General features: G+C 32.9%; 1 protein-coding gene across 2 annotated transcripts in view; it reads right to left on the minus strand.

Annotated features, from left to right (window-relative positions):
* LOC6049441 (neuronal acetylcholine receptor subunit alpha-7) overlaps window positions 1-14,081 on the minus strand; it is a 232,286-nt gene that overhangs the window by 132,613 nt on the left and 85,592 nt on the right. For both annotated transcript variants that reach the window (XM_038258185.1, XM_038258184.1), the window contains one exon: window positions 3,102-3,241. In XM_038258185.1, coding sequence (XP_038114113.1) covers window positions 3,102-3,241 — 140 coding nt within the window. The remainder of the gene's footprint in view (window positions 1-3,101; window positions 3,242-14,081) is intronic.

Consider the following 14,081-nt stretch of genomic DNA (forward strand, 5'->3'; position numbering starts at 1 on the left):
TTGTGCGCTGCGAGGAGAAGATTACCCTCTGAAAATGCAGCGTCATCAGTGCATAATTGGCAAAGGGAGCGCGTGGTCGTAAAAAAATATTCGGAGCGAAAAGTGATTTTTTTTTTGTGTGTGCCTTTTGTTTCGCATTTTTGTCGTGAATTGTGATATAGTTTTCGATAAAAACGATCCGAGTTCGTTAGGTTTATCGCGTAACAAAATTATTTTGATTCATCAAGAACGTCGTGTGGTGCGCTAGTCTTTTTTGTGTTGAAAAGACCTTCCCATAGCTCCGTAGTTCGGAGGGCTCGACGTCGGTTGTTTGTGTGTTAAGCCCTCTCCATAGCATCGTAGCTCGAGAGGCAACGAAAATCAATACCTTATCTAGCTAATACAAAGAAGATAGGAAGGCACTTGATGATTGAGTTCGTCGCGTCATTTCCGTAACAAATTCATGAACTAAATGATTATATAATTAAAAATCAGACTACGCTATAATTGCAGCATTGCGTTTAACACCTCATACTATAAACAAATATTATTTGTTTTTATCTTTCCACAGCCGGCTGTCTAAGATTAAACCATTTCATTAAAAATTTAACAACAGTTAAACGGGACATGTCTCATCCGCAGCAACCGATTGTTTGCCTTGAGAATAAAATATAATACCTTTCAATAAACACTATGATTTTGGGTCGCATCATCATCTTCTATGATGAATCCTGACCAAACACCCTATCCTACTAACCAATTTTCAGGTTCCTGGCGCTTGTGGGGTGTAAGCACAGAGTAAATCAGCTGCCCTAGTAGCAACCTGCGCTAACTAACATTCCCGTCCCTTAAAATCGAGATCTACAAACTGACATGGCGGGCGCCGTTGGTGGCCAATGACTGTTACCTATTCGCAACTGATCTTGCTTTAGCAATCATGGTGTTTTATGCTGTTGATGCTGTTGATAAGGGAAACACCACTAGATCGTCGAAGCCTATGATCAGTAGTGCTGAAAGGATATTACGGTTCTGTTCAGCAACGGAGGGGCAACCATGGGTGATCTCTCATGCTCATGCTCATGCTCATGCTCAATTCTTATTGAAGGCCAAAAACATGCTAAAAATCATTCTAAACGCAGGAAAATGCATTTTTATTCATTTTAAGTACTTGCACTTAGGTTTCATAAAAATTTTGAAGTTTTTTTTTAAATAAAACCTTATTGATTGTTTGGTTGATTTTGATTTTTTTTTGCGTCAGCCCTAATCTGAGTAAGTACTGACAAGATTATTTGCATAATATCAATAATGTGTTATTCTTGATAAACGTGATAATGCTTATTAACAAATAATTTATCTATAGCAGGACAAATTGAAGGCTACATTTTAGAGTTGTTTTTAAAGTCCAATAATTTTTATTTTTATTTTTGCTATGTCGGTTTATATAAAACTTCAGAGGTTTTCAAAACTCCCAAAAAAAATAAAACAATTAAACAAATTTGGACCTTTTCAAAAAGAAACTCAAGATTTGTTTCAATCGCTTGGTATCATTTGTATTAAACAACATTTTTGATTATTTCTTTCACTTCAGACTATAAACAAAATTATTTGAAGATTTTTTGAGTAAAGCTGAAACAAGTTTTGTTTCTAAGAAAAAAAAAAGAAAAATTTATAGCCGTACCAAATTATAGTTTTCTGCAAAAAGCGTGGTTGTGGCAAAATGCACCGCTGTGAAGCTCCTTTGTAAAAACAGCGGTGTCATCTAGTGGTGACTAGTGAAAACTGTTTTCACCCGGTGCATTTTGCCCCATGTTGTGGTGCATTTTGCCCCGTTGTTGTAGTGCATTTTGCCTCAATGTTGCGGTGCATATTGCCCCGCATTGTTGTTTGGAATGAATCAAAAATATTTTTAGAACTTTGTTATTTTTAAACAGTTTTGAGGTTTTTAAAGACTTTTTTCACTTGGATGACGTTGAAAAATAGTTATTTATGGACATCTAACGATTTTTTTTTTCACAAAAATGCTGAAAAAGAAAAATATAAAAAATCAAAATGTCTCCCTTCCAGTTACGTATCTTACATCTAAAAAGTTATCTTGCATCTAAAAAGTTATGCATTAGATGAAATAAAACTCCAAGTGTGTTCAAATTTTCAATTCCGCATAAACAATATTTCAAAATAGTTAGGTTTCGAAGTATTTTATCAGACTTTATAATTTAGACACAGTAGCTATAGCCATTTTTGGTCATTAAAAGTAGGATAACTTTTATCATGTATCAAGCAGCATTTATTTGTCCCTCAATCTTAAAATATAACTAAACCAGAAAAAACATTTATACCTACTTTCAGTTTGAAAATGTTTTTTGTTTTTGTTCTAAAATAAATCATGACAATTTACAGTATTTTTTATGATAAAAGAAGTAGTTTTTACAATATTTTTACACAATGAATTATTATTTTCTTTTGAAGCATGAGTTTTTTTAATTGGAATTATTTCCAAACATCTTATTTGAAAAAATTGAAACATAAAAAAAATTACTGGGAAAAAATCAGCAATTGCAACAAATCAGCAGAGAAATTCAAACAATTCTCGATACACAAAAAAAGATTATGAAAAATTATGATTACTTCTTTTTAATTATCAAAATTATTAAATATGCTTTCTGATTAAAAAAAATCACTATGGAAAGAATAAAACTCTGTTAAATCAAATCATCAACACTATCTATGTAAAGTTAGTTATTTAATAAAAGTAAAAAAAAAACTATCTGAAACATGTATTTAAATTATAAGCTCAAGTATGATATCTGTAATCATTTATGAAACAATGTTAATCAATATAATAAATTTTAAAGCTCTCTTCAATTACCAATAATAATTTTCAATATTTTTGTAAAATATTCGATTTAAAATGATTTTGAGATTTTGATTTTTTTTTTAAAAGAACAAAATACCACAATTCTAATGCGTTAGTAAACAAAAACCGTAGTGTGGAGGTGCTCGACCAACAAATTTTCTTCTGAAACCCGCTGCTAGTCTTTGCGAACTTTTTCGCGTTTTGCCGATGGAAATCAAAAACTACCAGTTCTTCGAAACCCACCCACCACAACACCCAGCTTACTCACCACGTCTATGATTTGCATCAGCGTTAAGCCGAAGCTCAGCTGCAGGGGATCGGATTCGTTGACCACCGGTCGCTCCAGTGTGTTGTAGGTGTCCAGCAGATCGTGCAGCAACCGCTTTTCGTGGTAACCGGCCAGACACACTGTAAAGAGGGAACATGAAAACACGTGAAAAAATCGTTACATTAAATAGCAATAATCAGTATTATTTTTGGGTGGGGAAAAACTTGTTCATTTCCTTCTTCATTTGACATTCGGTTGGCATTTCGCCGATCATCATCGTTTATTTCTTCTTGTTCTGAATATAAAATGCAAAGAACTTTTTGGTCACGACAAAATGATGGGACTGCTTCTTCTTTTCCCCTGCTGGTGGTAAGAAGCAAAAGAAACAAACGCCAAACTGTTGTGTGTGACGCGTGCGATGCTTATCTTAATCGAAATCGTCCCTTTCCCATCTTGTTAGGGTCGATTGAAGAGAGGAATTGCTTTTGGACACACTTACTAAAAGTTACCTAAATGTTCTGAAACATCCAACTGTTATTGCTCAAAATAGTTTTTTAAATTCATTTCAACGACTTTTTTGTGAAAATTAGTCAAATTCAAACAAATTGACCAGAATTTTCTCACAGTGCATCAATTTACCACGGAGGAGCCCCGTTCCCCTCGGAAATGTCCACACGTCGTTGCCATTTCCGCAGAGCATTCCGAAAAAAATGGTTATTACTATTGTGGTGTGCGTGTGTAAGTTGGCAGTTGTTGGATAACCATCACCGTCACCGGCGCCGGAGGGATGCTGTCCCGATAGTGATCCGGACTTCCGTCCAAACTGGGTCGTCGAAGGGAAGGGTCAGCTCTGAAATTGATACTCGAGAGAGCTTCACTCTTTGCGAAAGTTCAACACCGTGCGTGCGTGACTGAATTAAGGCAAGTTGTGGCATATGTGTGTGTGTGTTCAGGTCAAAAACTAATCAGCTTTAGTACCACGTTAATGATAGTTTGTTAGCGAGATCATATTTCCGTAGGCATGTTTCGACCTTCGGCTGGGCAAACAAAGGATGGGAAGACGTGTTGGATTAGTGTAATTCAATTAATTATGTGGCCAGCGGTATGATAATTCTGGGAATTTCTTCCACAGATGAAATTGTTTTCTTTTGGCAAAATCAAAGATTAATGATCAAATTTACTTGAACACCCTTAAAAATTCACAGGTATTTCTCGCTAGTCCCTTTTAAACTTATCAAAATTCCTGCCGAATGCTCCCTCAAAAAATAATACACTACCCGAAGTTATTGCTTAAAGCACACTGAATTAACCTTCAACCTTCGTCAAAACTGAAGTCCACCACCGCAGCGGCAGCTGCCTTGGCTCCGGGTTCTCTCGAACCAATATCCCTCTTCAACCTGCAAAAAGCCCCATAATCCATTCGTATTTCGACCATTTCGCCAACCAAAGAAAAAGAACCCAACAAAGAGGCGAAAAAAAGGGGCCCTGGCCTTAAACGGAGAACAATTCCTTCGTGCGTAATGAAAATCTATAAACTCCTTAATTTTATGGAGCTGATTTTCGTTGCGGACTCCTGCGCCGGGTACTTCCATCCACCCACCCTTGAAGCAAGAGAGAGAGAGAGTGGAGTAGATGGTCGAAAAATAATCGACTGCAGCCGGTTGGTTAAGGAAGGAGCAGGCGGTTCCAAAGGTGACACAAAAAGGCTCACCCCCTTCATAAGGGGAAGGGGGGACCTAATGGTGGTGGTCTGGTCTTCGCGTGGATGTTGTCCTTTTTTTTGGCTTCATCGTTTTCGTGCCCTTATGGCCACCACCGTCACATATACTCATATAGTCTATAATGCGCTAAACGAACCCACCCAGATCCCGGGCGTGGAACATAATCTTCTCGGAATTGAGCAGAACCAGCACCTTGTTGTCGAACTTGGAGCAAAAGGGTTCTTGAGGAAACTGGCTGTGTTATGAAAAGGTTTTGTTTCGAAGGACAAGGTATATTAATAGTTTTGAACTTGAGAGGTGAACTCAACTTCAAAGTTATAGATTTAAGACAACTCAAATATAAGATGAAGTTTCAAAACTCAAAAAATATATGGGTCATTCCAGGTCAACGTACTTTTGGATTCGACCTTCACCGATTTAAAAAAAAAATAAGTTTCTCACATGTAAAAACGGAACTATGCGGGATTCATCCCTTTTTGTTGAAAAGTTCACCATGTACTTCCGAGAGCTGCGCAAAAGTAGAGTCCAAAAGAGTACCCAGTTGACCTGGAATGATCCATATAAGAGTAGAAAAATTTCCTAAACTTTTCACAAAATCACACTATCAAACTGAAAATCGGATCGAGGGTCACGAAGCCATGATTGCCAAATAGACATGACTTCTGGAGCATATTCTCATATTTTTATTAAAAACCAAGTTTTCTCAGTTTTCTCTAATTCACTTTTATTTTATTTACTTTAAATTCTATTTCTTTCCAAGCCAAAACAACAGTATTTTCTATCCAAAATAGAATAATTTCAATTTTCTTCGATATTTTGAAAGACTTTAAATGACCAAAAGTTGAAAAATAAAAATATAATCAATAACAAAATCAATAAAATCTCCTTTTTCCTTTTACCACGGCCACAATTCAACCAAATAATCAAATATCGGGAAAATTTTACAAGACTCAAGACTTAGGGAAAATCGACTGCTATGAATTTTACTTTTGAAAGAATGTTTGCTTTAATTCGATCATTTAACATAAATTATTCGCCCATGTTCGCATAAATGACCAATGTACAAAAACAGCCAGCTGAAGTAAGTTTGTCCCACACATAAGGCTTCGTGATAAGTTTTTGCGAAAAAACTGGATTAAAGTACTGGATATATTTGTTTTATTTTTCTGAAAAACCACACGATTTTATTAACTTGGAAAAATTCTGAGCAATATTTTAAAAACTTATAACAGCATAGGGGAAATATACCCATTTTAATCACACTAAGCCGTTCGACCAACCCGAGCAGACGGAAATAACGTGGGAATAACATTTTTTGATATTTGAAAATACTAGGCAAATAACATTTTATGTTATTTATATTAAGTTTTGTTATTCGCTGTTATGATTTTTTTGTTATTGGACTGTTATTGTAATAACAGACCAATCACATTTTGAGTTATTTTTCGAACAATTTTTTGTTAATATTTTTTGTTATTTTAACAACTAATCCGATCATCCCAATAACAGTTGGAGGTATTCTTCCATAACAAAAAATGTTATTCCAAAGTTGTTTTGGCTTTCAACCAATATCAGACCAATAACAAATTTTGTTATGATAACAAAAACTGTTATTAAACCCTTATTCAAAAATTTATTTTTCATGAAGATTCCATAACACTTTTTGTTATTTTAACAATATTTGTTATTGAAATGGCATGAATATTGTTATTACCGTCTGCCCGGGAATTCTCATCACTTTTGCCGTTTTCCGCTATTAAATCAACATTTTCAGATGTATCATCAATGAAGAGTTGTTTGCTCACTTTTATTTGAGCTTTTTATTGCTTTGAAACAGTCAAAAACACTTTATTTATGACCAAAGTGCTGATAGGCCGATAATAGAAATAGGCTGAGAAAGGGTATAGTTCCCCTATTTGTCAAGTCAATTGAAAAAAAAATGAATAAAAACATAAAACTTAACAAGTGTACAGTCATAACAATCAAAAACCCTTGATTTTTTTATGTTTTTTTTTTATATTTTCTCATATAATTGACTAATTCTTGATTACCGTAAAACGGGGTGACTTTGATAGGTTTGCGATTTTTCCACAAAATGAAGAGTACAATTAAAATACGTAAGGAATGGTTTAGAAACATACTGACCGTGGTAGAGAAGTGTTCAAAGTACCTCAAGAAGAACTTTTCATAAAATTTTGACAAGTTTATAAAGTTAGTTAACTGTAGTTAAGAAAATGTTGATGAAAGCCATTATTTTAACTTCTCAAAGTGTCATGATTTTCTCAATGAACATGATTTTTAATCGGAAAACGGAATGCATTTTCGGATTCTTTGGGCAATTTTCCACTAGGAGAAGGTTAAAAAAGTTTGTAAAAAATAAATAATGTATGTTTTTGAAACACAATTATAAAAACTCTCTTAATTTATAGGCAATTTCAGTTGAACAAATTTCATGTAAAATGTGAAAACTTGTGATTTGTGCTTCGAATTCAGTATAAAATGCAATATAAATCGATAATTTTATAAACAAATCTAGTTTTAACAAATTTCAGAAAAAATTCCAACTTTTTAACAATTTTACCTAAAATTTATATGTATTTTGCTTAAAAGCTTATACACTTAGTTAACTAAATATAAACATTGATTTTTTTTCTTAAAAACTATATCAGCTACTTTAGTGATGGTACATTTAACGTACAAATGAAGTTTGAACATCTTAAATATGATTTTAACAAGAAAAACTATGACTATCAAAGTCACCCCGGAATTCAAGCTTATAATTTTTAACGTAACTATTTTTCTAAACGTTATTGAATATTGTTTTTTCCCGAAATAGTGCATGGACTTTGTGTGGTCTACCCCAGTACATGTTTTAAAAATAATAATCTTAAGAAAAACCTTACATGTTCGAAAATATTCTAAAAACAAATTGAAATCCTATCAAAGTCACCCCGGTTTACGGTACTCACATAGTAAACATTTTTTAAATAATTGTTGTAACAAATTTGTTTTAATGTTTGTTTTGTTTTATAAAATATTTGTTGATTTTTTTTATTGTTGAACACTGATTAAAAAAATTATGTTAAATTTAATTGTAAAATGGATTTTTTTCAAAATGTCATAGTTTCACGAATTTCACACTGTTTGCGTAATAGTGAAAAATCCCTGACCATGAGACAAATGTTGCGCCAGAGAAAATATTGGAATATTACGTATAAAAAAAAATAATGTTACATAAAAAGAAATAAAATTCCCGAATTTATCTTTTTTTTTTACTGTTTGACTGGAGAGCAGCCTTGATTTCTGTTGATTATTTTAATAAGGAGTGGTTTTCTTCGTCTTTTTATATTTGGATGAAACTTTGTCGTCAAAGAAGTCATTTTGCATAATTGGTTTTTCCATACAAATCCTCTATACAATTTTGGGGACTGGTCATATTGTCTTCGGCAAAGTTGTAGGTTAATTATGACCTTAAGTAAAATTTCCAAAATACGTATTTTACAAATTTCCATTTTTTTATTGTTTTAGGGGACATAAAAAAGACATCTACTGAGTGTGATGATGCAAAATCTGGAGGGAAGGAGATATGTTTTTTTAGAAAAATAAATCATGATTGAAGCAAAATATCGAAAATTTTAAAGCAAAATATGTTTTTTAAAGAAATCGAGAAGCACTTGAATTTTTTGTTTTGTTAAATGATCCGTTTTTAAGTTATAACTACGTTTAGGTGTACATTTTCATTTTCTCTTTGTACTTTTTTTTTCATTTTAAAACTAGTTTTTGAAAGAATATAGCATCATGGAAAAATATGTTTAATAGCTGAGAGAATTTCCTAAAATTTTCTTTTTAAGACTTTGCAAATCCGGCAATTAGTCTCTGAGATATAGCTGAGATATTGAAAAAAATCGAATCGATGAAAATGACGATATCTCGGAAACAATTGCTCCGATTTTCAGTGTTTAAAAACGAAACCTGGTGTAAAATTTTCAAATCTTTTCAATAACTATTTCGCTTGTGCCGCACGGTGCAAGGAAGTTTGCCATTCAGCTTCTATGGAAGGGAGAAAGTGAAAGCTATTTTTATAATTGCACCACTACACACTCAACCGCGAGTACCTTAGGTAGATAGCCATTGGCGTCGCGAGCATTGAACACTTTGAAAACGATAAAAACGATGAAACGCTTAGAAAGCTCCAATTGGAATCCAATGTACTCTGTTAAATAAACTTACGAAATCACAAAAAATGAAGTCTACTTTTAGGTGATTTTTGGAGCACATGGAAAACAATTTGATTTTAGCAGGATAAATGTCCTATGTCACAATTTTTTTTGCATAAACATTTGACAGTTATGCAAAAACGGACAGGGCAAAAGAAACCGAAAAGCTACGAGATCTCACATGATGTAGGAAACATCGGTAGACAAGCTACTGCAAACAAGTATATCTCGAGCCACAAAATATATGCGCCAGCATTCTCGCACCAGTATTCGAAGCTCAACTTGACAACCTGTCGACTTGGCGACGAAGCGTCGAAAATCGATGCAGTGTGATTTTTTAGCGATTTTCCGATTTAAATTGATGCTGAATCGCCTTATTTACGAAGATGAAAATGATGTCCAGACATGAATTAAAACCTATACCTTTCTTTAGTAAGAAGGGCAAAAATGTTTACAACAGAAAAGTTAACAACGGTTAATTTTTTTTACATTCCGACTAATAAGGGTAAAAGTTTCCACAATTTCGCCATTTGAAAAATGAGGCTAGTTTGGTGTCACTTAGAAAAAATTGTATTGCATCATTTTCATTATCTACTTAACATAATCTCAGAACCGATGAGTGATTAAAATTTTTAAGAATTTTCATAGCCTTTCAAAGAAAAATAAATCTGAAATAGACGACAATAGACACAGCTTTTAGGATTAACTTCTAATATAGCGTTACCTTGCCTGTAAGGGTATGCCTTATTCCATTAGTAGGCTCATAAAAAATACTTTGTTTTTAGAAAACCTCAGTTTTCGCCAATACAATACTTTTTAAAACTCAGGCATCATTCCGGCCGGGAGAACAAGATTAAATATCGCCTCAAAAATCTGGATGAATATAACGATCACTTTAAATCCAACTTTAAGCTCCTACTATGAGCTGAGCCAAATTTAATAATACGCCAGATTCAAATCTGATTAAGTCCTTCCCGCTCATCCCTACCAGAAAGCATCAATAAAATACACATGGTCACCGAAATGGCAAAAAAAAACCAACGCAACGGCTTCTGGTATACCTTTATGAAATTCCTCTGCGCCCGCCAAAATTCCGTCCGTCCAATATTCTGCTTCTGCAAAAAAAGGAAGCCCGAATCGTTCCCGCAGAGGACAACAAACGCAGCAACCACAACTTTGCCGTAAAACCGCGCCGCCACGCTCGGCTGGAAACAAAACGATTCCCATTTCGGCGTCGTCATCGGTCCCGTTTTTCCCGTTTTTTGGAGAGGGAGATGGAAAACGGGATGAGGGGCTTATCCTTATCTTGCCATTTTCCAGGGACCCACTTGTCGATATTGGCCTCCATCACCACCACCAACACGACTTGGTTTGGTTCGTCTTCTATATGTTTAGACTAAATTTAACGGGACTTGTCTATTTTTTATTTTAGTTATTTTAAATTTGTGCCAAAATCTTCTTCAGTTAAATTTCAAGAATAATCGAATGAATGACAAAGTCACCCAACATCAGAGTACATTGAAATATTCAAGTCGTAGACATGTTTTTCCCTCCGTGTAGTCTCTTTTTCTTCCTCCCCTGACAAAAAAAACCTGAATGCGTCACGTGACCGAGCAGAGTCTCCAGAAAATCATCGGAAGTCTGTGATTGTCACGTGTTGTCCCACCTTCCACCTTTTTTTTCCCCTACACAGTCTCTCTCAAGAGGGTAGCCACAAGATGGAAACTGGTGGCTCCAGAAGGGACTCCCCCGAAAATTGGGTTCCTTTATGCTTCTGTGGTGATGTGTTTTCCACACGAGTGCCCCTCTGTGTGCTCATCTTCCCCACCAGGGATTGAATGCTGCGAAGATTCCTCGTCTAGGAACATGTTGAACAAGCGCCACTAGACGGTTCTGGTAGAGGCGGGAAGAGAGCTCGAGAACCGACGACTAGTGGATAGTGGGCACTTGTTCGCTCCGTGGCTAGGCAGTAAATTATGCAATCGAACGTCGGTGGATTGGTTTCGATTGTGGGTCCGATAATTGTTTGCTAGCAGGTTTGATTTGAGATGATCGAGAAGGGAAGGGTTACTGAAACCGGATTAATGCGTATTATAGTTCAATTACAGCACTGAATTTTCAGGTAAAATTATTTTTACCTAAGTACAATGAAAAAAAAAAGACAAATAAAAATTTTTGTTATCATATTTTTAAAGAAGAGTTTCACAAATTTACCTTTTTCCACTATTGATTATTGATAAGACATTTTTTTATACATTTTTTTAAAGTTTGAAGTTTTTGTGACTCGACTCTGGATGAGATCGAGGAAAAAACAAGCCTTATATTCGAAAGTCTTAAATAAAAAGTAAAAATCAAATTTTCAAAATATCAATGTATTTATCGATTTTCCTTAAATTTTACAAATACATAAAACAATCATATCCAAAATAAGAAGTTTTGAGTGATTTTTATAACAGTTTAATCGTGAAAATTCACAAAATTTTATAAACAAAACTTCTAATCAATTTTTGAAAATTTGAAAATTATGTAGAGCTTACATCGGTGAACCATTTGAGTTTTTCTCTAGAATTTAGCATTTTTTTTTATTTGATATATTATTTTGAATTTTGGTCCATGCATTTGCTAGGTCAATGGCTGTTTTGCATCATAAGTTTTTGCAAATAAGGCTCCACACGATTTTGCCAGCTTGTCATACAAAATGGTCACGGTAGTTTTGAAAATCTGTATTTTGGGAGTTCATTTTTTAATGATTTGGAGTCTTCAGCCAAGTTTCACAAAAAAAAAATTTAATTTTTATGTTTTATATTTGTTTTAGTGCATTAGGCAAGGCATGTTTTTCGCTAAAGCTTAGGATTGTGCAATAAATTTTACCGGAAAAATTTGTTTTAATAAGATTGTAGGAAAAAATGGAAAATTGGGTTTCACAAAATTTTAAAAATCATTATAAGATGCAAAATAAAATATACATTCGAAAATGCAATGTATGGAATTTTCAGGTAAAATTATTTTTATGAAAAGAGCAGAAAATGATGATTGAACTGCGATCAACTAGTTTTCAAGAAAATGCGAGTTGAAAAATGGTTACTTATCAAGGGACACTGAGAAAAACTAATCTTTGAAAAAATTAAAAATTGATAGCTGAAAAAACTGAGTCTCAGCCTTCTAACAATATTTTTTGCAGAGGTACATTTTTTCATAAAAAAAATTTAAATTGTGAAAATAATTAAAAAAGAACCAGAAAAATTTTGAAAACTTAAAAACCCTTCTTAAATAACATCAAAAAATTTAAAGGATTTTCAAACATGATTAAAGTGAAATAAATAAAATATATATATTTTTTTGAAGATCCTTATTACAGTTCTGCCTCGGTTTAGCACCGCATATGGGGGATGTAAATCCGAGGCGAGGAATGCAAATCCTGAAGCTTATGGTATTTTTGCTATATGGGAGACATTGGGTATAATCGAATGAAAAATCATGCAAACATAAAAAAACAGTTTTTTTTTAAATCGCGATCATGGCTGCTATCCATTGTAAACATAGTTACATGTAATTTTTCAAAAAAATACGTATTTTTCTTGCATTTTGAAAATGAAATTTTTTACTCTAAAAAAACTTCAAAATATGATCATGTCAAATGATTATGTTTTTGTCGTACATTTCGAGGGTCATACATTTTTTTTAAATACTGAAGTTTTCACAAAACTACGCATTTTCGAAAAAAATACTAAAAAAATCAGTTTTTTGCAATATTGGTATCAAATGATTGGGATTGTTTCATACATTTCGAATGTAAAAACCACATATTTTGAAATTACTCAAAATTTTAACAAAACTACGTATTTTCGAAGAAATACTCAAAATTTCAGTTGTCCACAATATGGGTATCAATTGATCGGATTTTTTCATACATTTCGAATCGTGTTTTTGTCGTACATTTCGAGGGTCATACATTTTTTTTAAATACTGAAGTTTTCACAAAACTACGCATTTTCGAAAAAAATACTAAAAAAATCAGTTTTTTGCAATATTGGTATCAAATGATTGGGATTGTTTCATACATTTCGAATGTAAAAACCACATATTTTGAAATTACTCAAAATTTTAACAAAACTACGTATTTTCGAAGAAATACTCAAAATTTCAGTTGTCCACAATATGGGTATCACATGATTGGATTTTTTCAAACATTTCGAATGTAATAACTACCTTTTTTGAAAATACTCAAAATTTTCACAAAGCTACGTATTTTCAAAAAAAAACACTCAAAATTTCAGTTGGGTAACAAATGTTCCGATTTTTTTCAATTATTTCAAATGTAGTAAAAATGTTAAAACTATGAAATTTTGAGTATTTAAAAGAAATACGCAGCTTAGAGAAAATTTTGAGTATTTGAAAAAATGTTGTGCTTTTCGAAATTTATTAAAATAACTCGATCATTTGATACCCATATTGTGAAAATCTGAAATTTTCAACATTCTTCGAAAGTAAGTAGTTTTGTGAAAAAATTGAGTATTTTCAAAAATATTTGTAACACTTTTCGAAATGTATGAAAAATCCCGATCGTTTGATATCCATATTGTAAAAAACTGAAATTTTGAGTATTTACCCGAAAATATGTAGCTTTGTATTTTTTTAGTATTTTAAAAAAATGATACTTTATTTGAAATGTATAAAAAAATCCCAATCATTTGATACCCATATCCAAAATATTAAACTTTGAGTTTTTGTTCGAAAACACGTAGTATTGTAACTTTTTCAGTATTTTCCAAAAATGTTGTTATTGCATTGGAAATGTATAAAAAAATTCGATCATTTGATACCCATATTGTGAAAAAAATTAAATTTAGAGTATTTTTTTTAAAACGTAATTTTGTAAAAAATTGAAGTATTTAAAAAAATGTGTTTAAACTTTCGAAATTTATGAACAAATTTCGATCGTTTGAAACCCATTCTGTAAAAACCAAAATTTTGAATGTTTTTGTATTTTCAAAAAAATATATAATATTTGGTATGTATGAAAAATCCCGATACCCATAATG

This window comes from Culex quinquefasciatus, chromosome 2 (assembly GCF_015732765.1).
Source record: "Culex quinquefasciatus strain JHB chromosome 2, VPISU_Cqui_1.0_pri_paternal, whole genome shotgun sequence".
In the NCBI taxonomy this organism is placed as follows: Eukaryota; Metazoa; Arthropoda; class Insecta; order Diptera; family Culicidae; genus Culex; species Culex quinquefasciatus.